The 18,703-nt window shown below is 38.8% G+C and overlaps 2 protein-coding genes across 2 annotated transcripts; both read right to left on the minus strand.

Moving 5' to 3' along the window:
* Positions 1-1,308: 1,308 nt before the first annotated feature.
* LOC131631386 (uncharacterized) lies at positions 1,309-2,739 on the minus strand. Its single transcript, XM_058902181.1, has one exon. It carries the CDS (start codon positions 2,737-2,739, stop codon positions 1,309-1,311), a length of 1,431 nt encoding a protein of 476 aa, XP_058758164.1.
* Positions 2,177-6,147, minus strand: LOC131631390 (uncharacterized). The gene is made up of 3 exons (XM_058902184.1): positions 6,010-6,147; positions 5,715-5,906; positions 2,177-5,430 (listed from the first exon to the last, which is right to left on the minus strand). Exon 3 carries the CDS (start codon positions 4,897-4,899, stop codon positions 3,109-3,111), a length of 1,791 nt encoding a protein of 596 aa, XP_058758167.1. The 5' UTR covers positions 4,900-5,430; positions 5,715-5,906; positions 6,010-6,147; the 3' UTR covers positions 2,177-3,108.
* Between the last annotated feature and the right edge of the window lie 12,556 nt (positions 6,148-18,703).

An 18,703-nucleotide genomic window follows, 5' to 3' on the forward strand; every position in this document is an offset into this window, starting at 1 on the left:
ATCATCCGGATTTAGAACATCCCCACACGAAGCAAGCACTTTGAATTTCGGATTGCCGTATCTCAAGAGTAGAAATCTACTCCAAATAGCATTATCCTCCTTCAAAATTATCCACTTCCATTTGAGAAGAAGAGCTCTATTCATATCACTAACATCTCTAATGCCTAGACCACCTTTCTCCTTAGGTTTGCAAACATTCTCCCACTTCACCCAATGAATACCTCTTTTATTTGCATTCCCGTTCCACAAAAAATTACTAAGAAGACCTCTAATCTCTTTGATAATCTTGCTCGGTGCTTTATAAAAAGAAAGGGTAAAAATTGGGATTGCGTTAAGCACCGACCCAATAAGAGTCACCCTTCCACCTATTGAAATGTTTTGCCCCTTCCACCTCGACAATCTTGCCTTTATATTATTAACCACATCCTTCCACACCTTCGACTTGTTAGCTCTTTCTCCAAGCCAAATGCCAAGGAATTTAAAAGGAAAAGATCCTTTTTTGCAAGATAAGAAAGAAGTGGCCGAATGAAGTAACCAATCTCCAATATTAGTTCCAAAGATATTACTTTTGTGGAAATTAATTTTCAATCCGGAAACAAGCTCAAAACCTCTCAAAATCACTTTTATGCTCCAAATGTTGTTACTTGTAGGTTCTCCTAAAATTACGGTGTCGTCCGCAAATTGAAGGATATCCACAAAATCATGTTCACCAATTTTGAAAGGTTGAAAATCCCCCACCTCTACCGATTTCCTCATGAGAGCACTAAGTCCTTCCATAGCTATAACAAATAGAAAAAGGCGAAATCGAATCACCTTGACGAAGACCACGATGAACTTTAAACTCTTTGGTAGCACTTCCATTCACCAAAACGGACATGTGACTAGTGAAGATGCAAGATTCCATCCAATTCATCCATCTATTCCCAAAACCCATTCTTCTCATTATCCATCTAAGATAGTTCCAAGAAATAGAGTCATACGCCTTTTCAAAATCCACTTTAAGTAAAAGACACCCCCTCTTTTTTCTTTTAGCCCAATCAAGAATCTCATTAACCAATAAAACTCCATCCATCATACTTCTACCCGGAACAAAGGCAATTTGATTGGTAGAGATCAAAGAATTCAAAACACCCCTCATTCTAGCCGCCAAAACCTTCGAAAGGATCTTGTAGATACTCCCCACTAAACAAATAGGACGATATTCGGACAACTCTTGAGGGTTCTTCTTTTTAGGAATTACCGCAAGAAAAGAAGAAGAAATAGCTTTAACAAGCGTGCCTTTTAAGAAGAAATCATTGCAAAGCTTCATCAAATCTTCTTTAAGGATATGCCAAAAAGTTTTAAAAAACTCCATGGAAAATCCGTCCGGCCCCGGGTTTTATTCTTGTCACACGACCAAATAGCATCCTTGATCTCGTTCTCGGAAAAAGGTTTCTCAAGATCCAATGAATCCCCTATAGATAACACTTTCAAATCGATCCCATGTGGTTCCGGTCTAGTACACACCTCTTCTTTAAAAAAATCTTCAAAATGCTTGAAAACAAAGTCTTTGATATCCTTGACCTCTTCCATTCTACCCCCCCTAGTCTCCACGGTGCATAAAGAGTTCCTTCTTCTTCTATCTTTTAATGAATTATGAAAAAAGCGAGTGTTATCATCCCCCTCGGTGAGCCAAAGTTGCCTCGACTTTAATCTAAGAAACCCTTCTTTTTTGTTAAGATTACTCCAAAAGTCCTCCACCAATTTCAATCTTTTCTCAACAACCTCTTCCGGAACATTACCTGCAAAATGAACAAACAAGTTATCTAAAGAATGCATCTCTCTCACGTCTTTGTCAATCTTGAGGTCAATCCAACCATAAACCATTTTATTCCACCAAGAGATCCGACTTTTAAGGATTTTCAATTTCTCCACCAAGCAATAGTCCCCTCTCCCTTTGACTACAATTTTATTCCACTCCTCTTTAACAAAATTATCAAACTCCTCATGCTTTAGCCATAAATTGTTAAACTTGAAAGGTTTTGGTCCCCAATCCTTTCTATTGTTTTTCAACCATATGGGTGCATGATCCGACACATCCCTCTCTCCTATAAATTGACCATCCACCTTACTATCTTCTATGTAGCACTCCGATAATAAAAATCTATCAAGTCTACTCATCGCCTTCCCGTTACTTTTGAACCAAGTAAACTTGCGACCTATGGTGGGAAGATCCACCAACTCCATTTCCTCTATGAATTCATTGAAAGATCTTGAATCCCTACTATAATCTCTATTAGTAACACCAATTCTTTCGTCAATAGTAGATATAGAGTTGAAGTCACCCCCAATGCACCAAGATCCAATGGTGTTATTATGCTTGAAATCACAAAGATTGTTCCAAGTTTTTCTCCTAACAACTTTGTCACATGAAGCATAAACATTGACATAATAAATAAGTTTTACATCTTTCTCTACACAAAGACCAAGAAAGCCTTCTCCCCTAAAGCTATAAATAAGAGAAAAGAAGTCCTTCTTCCACATAGTTAATATTCCACCGGAGGCTCCGATAGCATCCGAGTAAGACCATTCAACATCCACACCTCCCCACAACTCTCTAACCACATCCACACCTATTCCACTAAGTTTTGTTTCTTGAATGAAGCATAGATCAACATCTCCCTTTTGAATTAGGAATCCGACTCGCTTACGCTTAGCCCGATTCCCACCACCACGGATATTGTACGAAAGAACAATCATGGGTGCACACCATTTTGGGTCCCCTTTTCCACATGCACACCTTTATGATCCTTAACTCCATTTCCTTCAAGCTTTTGATTGGATCAAAATTGTTTGATATATTGATGATTCCTAGTTTAGACATGGAGTTCCAAAGGCCCTCTGAAGCATTATTGCTCGTACTGTTATTTCCTCTTCTATTGCAGTTTCTAATGTCAGTGCTTGTGATGGATTCACAAGACAAAGGAACTCCGTAAGAAAGGAAATTATTTTTTTTCTGTTTGATGAGATGAAGTTCTGGTTCCTGTTGAATTGTCTTCCTTTGTTGAACCCCGCCCTGGATTGGATGAATAAAATCGAGAACTTTCTCCCCTAAGTCCAGCACCTCCCTTATTTTTTTCTAGAGTGTTTCGAATTCTTCACAGTTCGACATTGATCATCAAAGCTCAGAATTTTGGATTTTCGACTACTGATTCCTTTCCTCTTCCTGATTAAATTCGCACTCTTCAATGGAAAAGAGAGACGTTTTTTGTTAGAATTAGTAGAGATTTCAGTAGAAGACACATGAGTGCTTTTTGTGTGCGTTGGTGAGACCTTTTCCACCTTTGAATAACTGAAAAGAGGAACCTGATTGGGCCCACTTTTGTCCACGTCAGAATTAACTTTGCATTCAAAAGGATGGGGTTTGACCGTTTCAATTGAATAAACACTTTCCAAGTGGCCCCCACTCTTTGCCCCCACGTTCTCCAAATCGTTAATTAAAATATCACCATTTAAATCACCATTTAAATCATTTATTATTAATCCTGCCGGGCCCACTTGAGAAATCCCTATATTTCTCTTTCTCCTCAAAGGCGTGAAATTAGTAGCCGCTACCCCTGTATCCTCGCTGCCAGAATTCATAGAAATAGGGTCTGAAGAAGTCTTCCCTAAAAGAGGATCAAGATTGTCTGCTATAAGTTCAGAACCATTAAAGGTTGTACAAAAAAATCCCTCTTTTCTTGATCTATCGCCTTCACCTTTCTGTGTTTCTGAGTTTCTGTCACCGTCAATTTCATTACTTTGTCTCGTTTCCCGATGCGATGTGCTGGATCTCGTTTCTCTCTCTGCTTCGTCGGCGGCGGATCGCGGTGGCCGGTCCTTGGTTGAGATCATCGGTGAACCGTTGTGCGAACCAGCAAACACCGACAACTCATCCTTGGCCAAAGAATCTGGGGAAGAGAATGAAGAATCTTCGTCCGAGTTCAAGCTGCCTCCTTGGGACGACGGTGCGTTCTTCTCTTGGTGGAGAGTAACATCTTCAATAATCAGTAAGTTGAACCAGATTCCATCAATGCACATTTTGACTCTGCTTCTGATTAATTCTACTGAATCTGTGTAGATCATGATATTAAGACTGTCCAATCTGTTAGGTTTGTTGTTAATGATTTCAGGGTTAACCACTCTCCCAATGTCAGCCAGAAGGAGGTTGATAAAACTTTCGTTTCTGAAAAAACAAGGAATTCTGAAGATGGAGATCCACGCCACTCTCGCGCATTCCGCATTGGATTTCTTCCAATTTCTGATTTCTTTGAACCACATATTCCTCCACTCAGATTCTTCCTCTAGCAAGGTCTCCAAAACACCATCAGTTTCTTCCTCCAAAAGACATAAATTTGGGCCCAACACCGTCGCAGTGATAGAGAAAAACCCCTCTTCAAGAAGGCTCTGAGCTACTCCAAAGGTAAGTCCTGGACTATGCACTACTCCTATTTTGGCCTTGCTAAACCTGTTAGATTCGATCTCAGAAGAGGTGTAGTAAAAAGTCTTACTCGATTCTTTGTTATCTTCAGGTTTCTTCAGAATGTTTCCTGTGATTGCCTCCGCGTAGGATCGAGAAGGCCCGGAAGTTGTAATGTTAAAGGACCTGTTCTCCTTAGAATGATCAAGTCTGCTACCTATGCCATTGCCAAGACTTTTTCTGTTGTTATTCCTTTGGTACAAAAGTTCTTCTTTCCTTTTGATCTTAGAAATGTTAGCTTTAAGTTTGACACCTTCTAACCAAATGTTATCCATTTTAGTCTCCAGATTTTTCTCATCCTCAGCGTTGATAAAGCGAACGAATCCAAAACGGTTGCCTCTCCAATCTCTCTTAGGAGGTATAACAATCTCCTCTATCATCCCTATTTCCTTGAACTCCATGAACAAATCTCTGGCCTTCCACTTATCTCCAAAATCTGTGATAAAAATTGTTGTGGACAGCTTCCTCTTTACACCATGTTCCTTTTTGAGTATGTGTCATTTTGAACTACCTCCAAACCTCCTGTTGTTCCTCTCCTTCACTTGAATCCACCCTTCCTCCATGTTTGCTTGGTTTGAAAAGAAAATCCAGAAAAGTCAGATCTTGGCTCTCACTCTCTCTCTCTCTCTTGTTTCTCTCTCATCTTACAAAAATTATTTTAACAGTTGATATTGAACCTTTTTAATAAAACCGTGAAATCTAAATTTTGAGCCCGATTTTTACACAAACAAACCGATTGAAGAACCTTAATCATGACTACATCTCCAAAGCTAAAAGAAAAGAAGAAAATCTAGATAATAATATTTTCCGCCTTATTTCATTTCATTATCATCGTCTTAGTGTACAACAACATAACTATAAGTTATGTGAAAAATTAGAATAAAAAAATGGTTGATTGTCAACATATTTAGGGTTAATATCATTTTACCCCCCTGCCATATAGGTCTTTTCTGGTTTTGCCCCCTGTAAATTTTTTTTTTGAAAAACAACCTTGTAATTTCAAAATACTAACATTTTAGTCCCTAAAGTCAAATTCCGCAGGAAAATCCGAAAGAAAATCCGCAGGAAACCTGCAGATTTTCCTGCGGATTTTGACTTTAGGGACTAAAAAGTTAGTATTTTGAAATGACAAGGTTGTTTTTCAAAAAAAATATTTTACAGGGGGCAAAACCAAAAAAGACCTATATGGCAAGGGGGTAAAATGGTATTAACCCACATATTTATGAATAGCTAAATAATAAGTCATAGAATATTTTAGTATGACATTTTGTACTCTCTTAGATTTGTGCTTATATAATCTATAACATCAATTTAACACATACACAATGTCCATAAATACACCTTGGCATAAAACTAGGCGGACACATATCTATTGGACATTCACAATCTTGAAAACATCTAATACCACCTGTAATGAAAAAAGTTAATGAAAAACAATTAGAAAAATGAGATAAAATGTTGTGTAGGAAGAAAAGAAATTTTTTTGAAAAAGATTAAAAAAAATTGTTTACCTTCAACGTTTATTGCAAATAAAAGTATAGAAAGAAAGAAAATCATAACATAAATAAATTTGATAACATTGGTCATTTGTTTTTCTGATTTGCATGTATCAAATAGAATATTATTTTATCTCTGTATAATTTATAAAGCTCAAGCTCTTCGAAAATTAAATAAATAGCTTTTAGCATTTACGAGTTAAAGAATTGTATTTCTAAAATTAGAATTATCATACAATGCCTTCTAAGTGCATCGATGTTGTATTTGTCCTTTCAGCATACTTAATATGAAGGTCATTTGAAATATTTATCAATCATAAGATTTTTTTTCTTTTATTAAATTTTTATTATTTTATAATATTTGATACTAGAAAATTTAGGAAATTTCTTTACCCACCTCCTAACCTTCTTAGTCACCTCTGATGAATTTATCAAAATATCTCTTGTTTCGGAAGTTCATTTTCGAAAACATACTTTTATTGAAAAAAAATGTGTTTTCGGAAATGTATCTCCGAAAACGTGTTTTTTTTTAATGAAAAACATTGATTTCAGAGATGCATCTCCGAAATAAAGTTGTTTTTCAGAAAATTGGTGTATTCAGAAGTTCATCTCCGAATTCACCCCCTTGGAGGAATTCGGAAATGAACTTCCGAAATAAGGTCTGGACAGAAGAAAAATAACAAACAAGAACGATTCGCTTTATTTAATCGGATGAAGATTACATCGATCACATTACATAAGATTAAAGTTACATATTGTTAAACACGGGTAGGTGAGGATGAGTCAACATTTTGATTCCGAATTATGCAGAAACAGAGGTAAATTTTGCATTTTGTTGATTGCTTAGTGTTTTGTTTAAAAAATACAAAAGGAATTCAAAATAGACATAAATTAGACAATGATGACATAAAACATACTTATATTATATATGTATTGAATCTGTCCGATTTTACATGATAAACAACAATACATACAAAAATGGTCATTACAAACAAAAAACGATCAAGAACAAACTAAAATTCACCGAACCAATCGGTGGATCCTAAATCCAAAATAGGTATGTTCTTCGACCGCTCTCTATTTTGCTCGCGCTCTTGACTCATCATTTCTTCAAACTCCGTCATTCTTGAAACGAAAGGATCCGGCCAAGTCTCCGCCTCATTTGAATGATGTGCCGTCCATTGACAAGAAGTAGCCGGTATAGGACACCCCGGTTTCAAAAACACTTGGACGAAGTGCCGCGATCTTAGATACCCGATGCATATGATGCGGTTCGACGCGTCCAATGGCAGTCGACTATGAAGTGGAAAGAAAGTCTCACTTAGTCCAAACCTTGTCAAATCGACACACACCCGATCATATGCACTTGCTATTAGATGACCCATATCGGGGAATGACACCCACTTTGAAACCGGAGTGATACCGGTAAGTGGTGGAACAAGTGAATCATGTAGTTTCGCAAACTTTTCTTGATTTTCATATAGTCGGCCGTAGATGTCCCGATACGAAGTCAACTCCGCAAGAAGTTCCCGTCGAACTAAAGTGTAATTATTTTCCCCTTTACCGAGCAAACTCGCAACGGCCCGATATCCACAATTATCGTCGCCTCCAACATCAACTATGTTATCGATATATTTATGCATAAAAAGTGGCATCTCATCAATGTAGATAATGGGTGATTTTTTGATCGGTGGTGTGCGAGGTTGTTTACGGTGATTTCCGGTAAACAACCGCTAGTCTTCCAAATTATAATAAATATGATTTGGTTACTCGCAGGATCGACTAGATTGATCCTAGGACATAGTCAAAAAGATTGTTATTCGATCCATGTTTATGATTTGCCTTGAAAATAAGAATTACTCAATTGAAATAATAAAGGTTAGCAATCACTTGGTTATACACGTAAATATAATTCCAGCGAAAGATAAGTTAATATAAAACATAGAACAAAACTGTAAAAGTGCAAGAATCTTAAAGTGCATAAATGTTAAATACTTCGAAGATAAATAATATGAGAAATAAAGAGTGCAGGAATGTAAATAGCAAGAAATAAACGAAATGTAAAGACATCAAAAGATACTTGAAAATAAAGGAAAATACACATGTATTAAAATGATGGTGGTGTCATACGTACATTTCTCAGCGAACTCTTTCTCTTAACACTTGATACTTGAGTAATATGTGAGTGATTTGTACAAAATGAACACCCGAAATCCTAACATTAAGATCCCTATTTATACTAATTTCGACCTTAACGGTCCTACGCTAATCTAATGCCACGTTTCTCATGAGAATCCTCGGAGAGCCATCTGTCTCTGGATAGTTATGAAAACTTCTTCGAATTTCAAATCCTCCCGCCTGAATCCTCCTTCGACGCGTGGCAATATAACTTTAATCTTAAAATGCCACAAAAACACGTTAAGTATCAGTACTTAACATATTTTGTAAAATTTCGTCTAAGTCTCGAAGATATACACTCCTATTAGCTTCAGCATTCATTATCTCCATTATGACTTAAACTTTCTTCATCCTCGAAACATGGACATCAGGAGCCATTTTATCTTCAAAGACGATCACCAAGAACCATCCTCCTTCGAGTCTTCACCCTTCGAAGGATCATATTTGCAAAACGAAATCTTCAGCTAACAAATTGCCCCCAATAAATGCCTGTTTCGAAAAACAAGAGAAATAGGCGTTTCTTGCTGTAATAAGATTTCGTTTTAAAGTTCCAAGACCATTGACTGACGTCATAATCATTTATGACTCTGTTTCCAAAACGTCTTGTCAATTTCAAGATGTCTACTCATAACTTACATTCCCAAGTTCTGGCCTTACTTCCTGATCATTACTCCTATATACTAGGAATAAAGTTAATAACTATTCGACCGCCATTGGATGAAATCAGCGCATGCCGCGTGTCTCTTGGCTTTTACCCAAAAGATTTTGAAAGGGTTTCCGTTAAAAACCTTTAAATACCTGCTTCAGTTTCTTCATACAACCTTCACTCTTATTTCCTCATTCTTTCTTCAGAAGAAAACATCTCTGGTTACTTCTAAACCCATTTTCTAAATCAAACTCGTCCATGGCTTCTTCAAACGTTCTTCAACCTGTTCTAAAACTTCAAAATCCTACCCAGATAGGGGAGCAAGAACACATACCAAACCCTAACACTGCAGAGGCGCGCGCTATCTACGCTTCTCAGGTAATCATTCCTTTTACACTTTCTGGAAAACCTCATGCTTTTATGGGTCCGTTACCAGGAGAAACTAGCCCTTTTCTGGATAAATTCTTTCCTGCTTATTATAAAACTAGACCTCTAGTAAGTAAAATTAGGATAGATGAAGATGAACACCCATCTTTAGGAGAACCTGATAATGCAGCAGAAGCTTCGACTGCCACCCCTTTGGCTCTAGCAAAAATTAGGTTAAATTACATAACCAATTTCGTGAGAGTGTTTAGGTCAATCCCGTTAGCAAAAGATCCTGAACTGTACTATGCTTGGCTAACGAAAGTAGAGGGAAAAAAGACAGCCTTCTGGAAAACATTAGGAATATATGATTTAATCCAACTGTCAAAAACGGGATTAGAGTATAACCAAACCATGTTAGTAGCAGCGGTTCACTTCTGGGATGCTTCCCACAACACTTTCCATCTTCCATGTGGAATGGTTACCCCTACTCTCTTTGACATAGCTGCCATCACAGGGCTTCGACCAATTGGGGAAACTTTTGACCCAAATGATGTGGATACTGATACCATTAATTTTAACGAGTCAACAGTTACTTATACTGCCTTCATCCAGAAATATCATGATACAACGCAGGAAGAAGTCTCCGATGAGGAACATATTGCTTTCTTAGCATTATGGCTCTCAAGGTGTGTTTTCTGCTCCAGATCCATACAAGTTGCAAAGAGATATCTCTGCATGGCTAATCAGCTACATGCTGGAAAAAGACTAAACCTGAGCCAATTGATCCTAGGATTCCTTTACGAAAACCTTAGTGAAGCCACGAACCTTACTAAGAACTACAAAAGTGGATCTTTGCTCTACGCTGGTCCTTTCTGGCTATTGCAGTTGTGGCTTAATGCCACTTTCGAAACTCAACTCCCATTTCGAGGTGTTGTGAACGAAGAAGATCCCGATATAAAAAATCGAACTGTAGAAGGAACCAGGTTGGCTTCGTTAACCCCAAAAGAGGAGACTGGGAAACTTCGCGAGCATTTTCTAGCATATGTCATGATGTTTGCTCGGTGTCATCACTTCAGTTCTTCGATGGCTCCGTTCGTAAACAGGACAGTAGGTCTCGAATGGTTCACTCGAAAGTTTCCACCAACATCTCAAGATCAAGAGACTGAATCCATGACTATTTGGGGAGCTTTCCTTACCCCAAGATTATTCTATCACCGTCTTCGCCCCCCCAAAAGCCACTATGTTATTCTCTGCTACCAACCAAATCTGGTTTCGAGACAATTTGGACTGGTTCAAGTGAAACCCAAGTGCCTGTATGACAAGAGAAGCCATATGTGCTTTCATACCTTGTATCTATCTGAAGAAGAATGTGAATCGAAGATCGCCAGATATGCTGACATTGCTCATCTTTCTCCTGTTGCTTTCGAGCCTGCTTTCTACTCCACTCCAGACTTTCATGAATGGTGGATGGAGTATTATACTACACAAATCTTTGATGCTGAGAATCTATCTCAGGAACTAATTGCAGCTTTTGATGATGTGTAGGAGAAATTTCAAAAAGGTACTTCGACTCATATTAAAGAAATTCAAGCCTTTCAGAACTTCTTTGAAACTATCTATAGGCCTAATGATCTTAGTCAGACCGTTCGCGAAGCCGCAGCCAATTTGCGCGAGAAGTTTTCTGCGAAATTGGATAAGTTGAAATTGCCCCCGTCTGTTTGACCAGAACTGCGTTATGAAGTGGCTTTCGAACTTAATCCTCTGAAATTCCCTCCGCTGCCAAGTGCTGATTTTGGTGTGGCTCTGAGCCCTCCTTTTCCAGACTGGTTTGTGTGTGGGAATGTCTAAAAAATCCTTCAGGAAAGTACTAAAAAACGCGCTGCGCGAGTGGTTTTGACTAAGCATACCCTGGATACTTTCAAAGGGCATCTTCATATAGATGTTAAACATGTTCGTGTCCTAACTCCAATACCTAAAGGTTTGGGTTTAGACAATCTTTCGACTAACTCTTCTTATTCCGTTAAAATGCTGATTCCAAATTTTATTGCAGTTGTTGCTCTAAGGAAGAGAGTTAAAGAAACTTCTACGCAAAAAGATTCTAGAGCATCGAAGAGCGACAAACCCAGTGAGAGAGTTTCTGTTACTGCTGACAAGAAACCCACGGTATATCCATACTCTATATTTTTTTACACAATGTGTAACTTGTGAGTAGTGCTCACTTTGTTCACTCCATACTTTCCAGAGCTCAAAACCCCCGGTAGCTTTGAAGCGAAAAGCTTCTTCAGCGGCTGCTTCGGATGATGATGACAAATCTCCACCCCGCACTAGGCAAGGACATAAAAAGAGACAGAAAGCTGTCACCCCTGTTGGCAAGGAGAAAGAGTCGGGTTCCTCGAAAGTTATTTCGTCCAGTGACAAAGTGTCTTCTGGAGAATCACCTCTAAAGACTGCCAGCAACGTTCTTGTCGTCGAAAGTCATAATTCAAGCCCAGACAATGTTCCAACCAAGGTACTTGGTTTTCAACCCATAATCATTTTTATTAATTTTAACTTAATGATTAATTCTTACCTTGTTATTGCAGGATGACACTGGCACTGCTACTTCCGACCTTAAAGCTTTCAACTTTACCGTTGATGTCGATAAATTCCAAGGTAATCACAACTTCTTCATTATAGTCAATAGACTTCTCCGAATCTTGTCATCATGAATAATTCTAGTTTGTTTAACGCAGATGTTCCTCAAAACAAATCTCATGTTCTCTCAACGGTCCTTGAAGATGCTAGGCCTCTTGCAACCGTCTTTCCCAATGCGCCAATCGAAGAAAGCCATTCGACTGATGAATCCCCGCCTACTCATCAAGGAAAAAACCTGGGGGAAGATCATCAATGCTCAGGTAGTGATAATGCGAATAAGCGACCCAATGGTAGTGAAGACAATGTGTCTGAACAAGATGCCATGGAGGAGGTTTCTAAACCAAATGAAAACAGTCCTCAAGAAACTTCAACCTTTGCAACCATAGTTATTCCTGGAACAACTCCGATGCCTACCTCTGCGAAACCTACTCTTTCGGAATTGGAACAGCTTAAACAAACTGACCCTCTCAGCTTCCTAAAGGCCATAATGAATGCGAATACTCTTTCGCCCTCTGAACTTGAGGATTCTCCAGCCGTTCCTACAGAAGCTGGTGACAAAGAGGACACCCCTGATCTGCTTCGTCAAATAAAAGAAAAGTTCTTTGGAACCAATCTTGTTGACGTTCTTAGCGAGAATCCTACTAGGAGTCATAGCTTGAATCAACTTTTGAAGAGAGTGGATCTGTTTCAAGTTTCAAAAGAAGTTTCGGAGGTGATTGTCTTGCTGGGTTCTCTAGTCGAACAACTCCAGGCCAATATTCTTCGAAAACAAAATGTCGAGGAACAGCTAACTGCGAAGATGGCCTCTCATCATTCTTCTTGGAAAGCCGCCACTGAGGCGTCGAAGAAAGGTGATGCTCTCAAGCTTAAGCGCTCGGAGAAACAGAAAGAGTATGATGAATGTGAGCAGAATATCCAATCTTGGAGACAAGAGATTGTCCAGCTTGAAGAAAAGATAAAGGAGGCTGAATCTCGCAAGGCAACCATTCAACAAATCACTGAGCAGGAATTGACTGAAGTTGCAAATCTAGGAATCCAACATTTCGAGGCTGCACGAAAACTAATTCCTGAAATTGACGAACTGAAGAAACTAAAGGCCGTGATCGAACTTCGTATGTCTTCCTGGGAGACTCAGTATTCGAAGATCAAAGATAATCTCCCTAAAGATTTTAATTAGTTATCTCAAACCTTGTACTTCGCTATCATGCTGTACTTTTGCTTTATAATCGAACTCTTCGCGGGATATACATGTATGCTCAACTTTTATCTTCCACTTTGTCCATATTTTGCAATACTCGCGAACAGTGTTTTTAGCAAATCTTCCAGACTTCACCAAAATCTATTTTCTGATTTGCCACAGTAATTCTAATTAATGTAAAACACGTGATCCTTCGCACCCTTTAGCTTAGACTTGACGTTTCCACTCCTCTAGCCGTAATCATTATTAAGTGATGACGTCACTTTCTCCAAAACATCTCTTTAAGACGTGCGTGCATCAGTTTTTCATGATTGCATCTCAACTTCCAAGGGCGGGAAACGGCGGAAGCCATAACTTCTCTTTGGAATACAAAACGCAGTCTAATCATTCATTAAAAATTCAACCGTTCCACCCCTGCCCCTAGGTCTATATAAGTGCTTAACATCACACTTCTTTTCTTCACCTTTGTTCCATAGAACCTTATCTTGAAACTTCGTTGCATCCTTTCACACTTTCTTCAGAAACACATTTCCAAGTTTTTCTCTACCAAATGGCAGTACCCCTCACTTATAACAATATCAGAGCTTGCATCAAAAAGGAGTTCAAAGTTTATGAAGAAGACTTTGAAAGCAACTCCATAAACATTAGTGCTTTCTTTGTCAACCAAGAGCTTGACTTCTATTGTGAGATCTTGGAAGGACCTGTTTACCCTAACATGTTGGCTGATTTCTGGATGTTTGCATCTTTACGCATAGATCCAGAGGGTAGAACCACCGTGATCTCTCAGGTTCGAGGTGCCCACATTAGGATCACTCCCACCACTATCTCTAATCTTATGAGATGCAACAATTCTGGGGAGACCTTTGATGACAATAGCTTCAGCATGACCACTCATCTTCTGTTGAGGACTCTCATGGACAATGACCCTTTCAGCGCCAAGGTCATCAGGATTTGGCACCAACTCCTTGTGGGTCATTTTCATCCACGAAACCAAGATCAAAATAGCATCATGGTAGAAGATCTAGAGTTTATACTCTGTGGCTTTCGTGGGAGGAAAATCAACTTTCCTTTGATGATCTTCAAAGGGCTTGTTGAGGCAGTCTCTATGGCTGCTGCTCGTCAAGGGGTTGTGACGTGTCTTCCATATGGGAGACTACTATCTTACATATTCCTCAAAAAGGGTATAGTGAGAAGGATGCATAGTTTTGGGACCATGGATATGTTCGAAGCGGAGAGCTTGCCCCTGCTGGCTTTAGAGGGTTTAGACTAGAGGATCAACTAGGAGATGTTTCTGGCTTAGGTTTTTATGTTTTTTCTTTTGTACTCTTCAACATTTTGGGTCATGCTTTTGGGCTTCATTTTGTAATGCATGTAATCTTTTATTTTCTAATGACAAATATTTTGCTGTTTCTTTGTCTCTTTACTTTATTTATCGTATATTTTGATCACAAAGCCATTTTGGCATCAGTTCAACCATTTTGGCTTACGTAGTACCTTAAATATCTACGTCTTTGCAATCTTTACTTCGTGCATGCTTGGTTTGTATCTCTTCAGATACTTCCCGTTTATTCTTAAAATCCTGCAATCTTCTGCTAATTCTTCGATTTCATAAGCATTATTCGAAAATACCTTTAAGATTCGAAAGGGTCCTTCCCAGTGTGGGGACCATTTACCGAGCGACTGGTTCTTCCGATCTATAGGTAAAATAACTTTCCAAACTAAGTCATTATTAATAAATGTTTTACCTTTCACCTTTTTGTTGTATGCTCTGGATACTCTTTCCTTTTGCATTTTTATCATTTCCAATGCTCGAATTCTATCTTCGTCCAGGTCTACTAATTCATTCATCATTAATTCCCAGTATATGTTGGGAGGGATTTCTGCCTGTCTTTGTATCCTTACTGACTGCAGATGTATCTTGATTAGGAGTACTGCGTCGTGACCAAACGTCAGTTGGAAAGGCGTTGTATTCGTAGCTTCTTTTGGAGATGTTCGACAAGCCCAAAGTGCTTGGTCCAAAGTTTTATGCCAATTCTTGGGTTTTTTCCCCACATGTTTCTTGATAAGACCAATTATTATCTTGTTTGCTGCTTTAACTTGTCCATTTTCCTGAGCATAGTAAGGTGTAGAAGTAAACAATTTGAACCCTATTTCTTTGGCGAAGTCTTGCATCTTTCGCCCAGTGAACACTGATCCTTGATCAGTAGTTATACTTTCTGGGATTCTAAATCTGTATATAATATGTTTTTGAATAAACTCAATAACAGCCTCTTGGTCCACATTCGCAAGTGGTATTGCCTCGACCCATTTCGTGAAGTAGTCTATTCCTACCAATATGTATCTTTGACCTTTAGATGATTTAGGGTGAATTTCTCCAATCAAATCTAGTGCCCATCCCCTAAAAGGCCAAGGTTTTACTATTGAATTTAATTCGTTTGTTGGGGCGTGTTGGATACCTGCATGTTCTTGACATTCTTGACACCCTTTCGCAAACTCTATGCAATCTTTTAACATGGAAGGCCAATACATTCCATAACGAAACAGAAGCCATTTCATTTTGTGTCCTGCTTGATGTGCACCGCATGCTCCACTGTGTACATTTGAAAGAGCCAAATATACTTCTTCTTCCCCCAAGCATTTCAACAATACACCTTCAGGAGTTTTCTTGAACAATTCGTTTCCCATCAAAAAGTATGACAGGGCTCTATACTTCACCTTCCTATCTGTGTCTGTCGAAGGATTTTTTAGATAGTTTACTATTGGACTTCTCCAATCTGCATCTGTCAATGAGTCTATGTTTAATACTTCGAACTCTTCTTTGTTAGCGTAACCTAATTGTGAATTCTCCAGATCACTTGGGGAAAGTTTAGTAGACATTGCTCTCCCTCTTACTTCGATCAGTTCTTCTAACTTCTCTTTTGATACTCTATATCCTGAAGCTAACTGTGCCAAATCATTTGCTTCTTGATTCTTGGTCCTTGAGACGTGTTTTAATTCCACATACTCGAATTTCTTGAGCAACCTATTCGCTATGACAAAGTACATGGTCAAATTTTCTTTGATAAATTTGTATTCCTTTGTTAGTTGTTTAATCACCAGTTCGGAATCTCCTTTAACTTCGACTCTAGTTGCCCCCAATTCTAACAAAGCTTCAAGTCCAGCAATTAGTGCTTCATATTCAGCCTCATTGTTGGAGCATAAAGGACCTTCAATCTTATACTTGAGCTTTGTTGGAATTCCATCAGGAGAAATTATCAATATTCCAACTCCAGTTCCCTCTCTATGAGTCGAACCATCGACGTATAACTTCCAAGGTTTCAAATCCACATACTGTTGATGACTCTCCACTACTGCATGATCTACAATGAAATCTGACACAATCTGACCTTTCATTGCCTTAAGAGGCTGAAATATTAGTGAATATTCAGTGAGGGCTAAAGCCCATTTGCCAATTCGACTATGTAATATTGGCTTTGATAACATATGTTTAATAACATCGCAATGAGACGAAACATAAACATCAACTGGCTTTATATAATACTTAAGTTTGATACAAGAGAAATACAAACAAAGGCAGAGTTTCTCTATCACAGTGTACCTAGTCTCTGCATCGTTAAGTACTCTACTTAAGTAATAAATGGCTCTTTCGATACCATTTTCATCTTCTTGTGCCAACATGCTGCTTATTGTTTTATCTGAAGCTGAAATATACAGACGCATGTGTTTCTTCCCATTTGGGGGAGATAAAATTGGTGGATGGATCAAGTATTGCTTGATTTTATCAAAAGCTTCTTGATGCTCGACACGCCATTCGAACTTTCCTCCCCTTAGTCGAAGTAGAGGGGAAAAGGCTTGTGTGCGTCCACTCAAATTAGAGATGAATCTCCTTAAGAAGTTTATCTTCCCCAGCAAGGATTGTAATTCTTTCTTTGTGGATGGAGGCTTGGTTTCCATAATAGCCTTCGTTTTATTCTGATTAATTTCTATCCCTTTTTTATGAACCACGAAGCCCAGGAAATCTCCAGCCTGCACAAAGAAAGCACATTTGAGGGGATTCATCTTTAAGCCATGTTTTCTCATTCTTTCGAATGATTGGCTTAGATGATCTAGATGATCGCAATCTGAGACAGATTTAACAACAATGTCATCTATGTATACTTGCATGAACGTTTCTATAAAATCGTGAAATATAGAATTCATTGCTCTCTAGTAGGTTGCCCCAGCATTCTTTAAACCAAACGGCATCACAACCCACTCATAGGTGCCTATTGCCCCTGGGCAACGAAAAGCTGTTTTAGGCACATCTTCTTCTGCAATGAAAATCTGATTATAACCAGAGTATCCATCCAACATACTTAGATACTCGAAACCTGCGGCTGAATCCACTAACATTTCTGCCACAGGCATGGGATATTCATCCTTAGGAGTTGCTGCATTTAGATCACGAAAATCTATGCATACTCTTAATGAACCATTCTTTTTAATAACTGGTACGATATTAGCAATCCATTCGACATACCTTGTGGTTCTGATGAACTTACACCATAGGAGTCTTTCGACTTCTGCTTTAATCTTCGAATGAATTTCTGGTGCGAACCTTCTAGGAGTTTGCTTGATAGGCTTTTCCCCTCCTTTATAGGTAACTTCAATTCGACCAAATCGCGCCCCAGACCAGGCATCTCATCGTAATCCCATGCAAAGCAATCTTTGTTCTCCTTCAGCAACGCGACCACTTTCGACTTCAGCATTGGCTCTAGTTTCGCACTGACATATGTTACCCTCCTTTGATCTCCATCTCCGAGATTTACTTCTTCTAGTGGATCTTGGGCTAACATCTTGATATTTGATCCCATTGGGTCCTTCTCGAAACCCAAAGGATCCTCGTCATAGATTGCATCCAATCTTTGACCTATCTCTTCTCCTGAAATCTCTTTGACCTGAACTGAATCTTTAGGCAGGTGAGGGATCGTATCTATCCCTATATCTGAAAATTCTTCTTTTTTCAAACCTTCATTAAACAACATGTTTGATGATTCAGCTTCGAGAGCCGTCTTTCTTTTATTCTCGGCTACATAAGCCGAAATCCTTTCGAAAAATGATGACTCAGACATCATTAATTTCATCGTCCCAGCCTGTTGGCCGTATTGCTGGATGGTGCTCCGTTGGTGGGGTATCTTCTATTCCATCCATTATTTCCCTATTCCACTGGAAACCATTTGGGTGTAGAGTTAAGTAGTACAATGCATTCTTATTCGGGGTATACATCTCTTCTGCTGCATGACAGGGTCCTATGTTTGCCAAGTTCCTATCGAAGTTAGTTTTATTAACTTGATTTACTTCAGCCATATAGTAACTCTGATCCCCTTCTATATTCTCTACTATACCATCTTCCCTCCAGATGGTTACCCTTTGATGCATTGTCGATGGCACAGCTGCCACTCCGTGGATCCATTCCCTTCCGAGCAAGAGATTGTAATTTGCTTTCGCAGGTATGACCATAAACATAGTTGGCCTTGTGATTGATCCCACCGTGAGATTCACCTGGACAACTCCCAAGGTTTGCCCTATTTTTCCTTCGTTGTTAGACAAAACCATGTTGTGTGGCCTTATATCGGTGTCGAACATACCGGTTCTTTTCAACATGTATTGGGGCATTAGGTTCACTGCTGCCCCTCCATCTACTAGGA

Source organism: Vicia villosa, unplaced genomic scaffold (assembly GCF_029867415.1).
Source record: "Vicia villosa cultivar HV-30 ecotype Madison, WI unplaced genomic scaffold, Vvil1.0 ctg.000817F_1_1, whole genome shotgun sequence".
Taxonomy (NCBI): domain Eukaryota; kingdom Viridiplantae; phylum Streptophyta; class Magnoliopsida; order Fabales; family Fabaceae; genus Vicia; species Vicia villosa.

What these genes read in the sequence shown, in the direction of transcription:
- LOC131631386 (XM_058902181.1), bottom strand. Translation starts at nt 2,739, where the DNA reads ATGATTGTTCTTTCGTACAATATCCGTGGTGGTGGGAATCGGGCTAAG.
- LOC131631390 (XM_058902184.1), bottom strand. Translation starts at nt 4,899, where the DNA reads ATGGAGTTCAAGGAAATAGGGATGATAGAGGAGATTGTTATACCTCCT.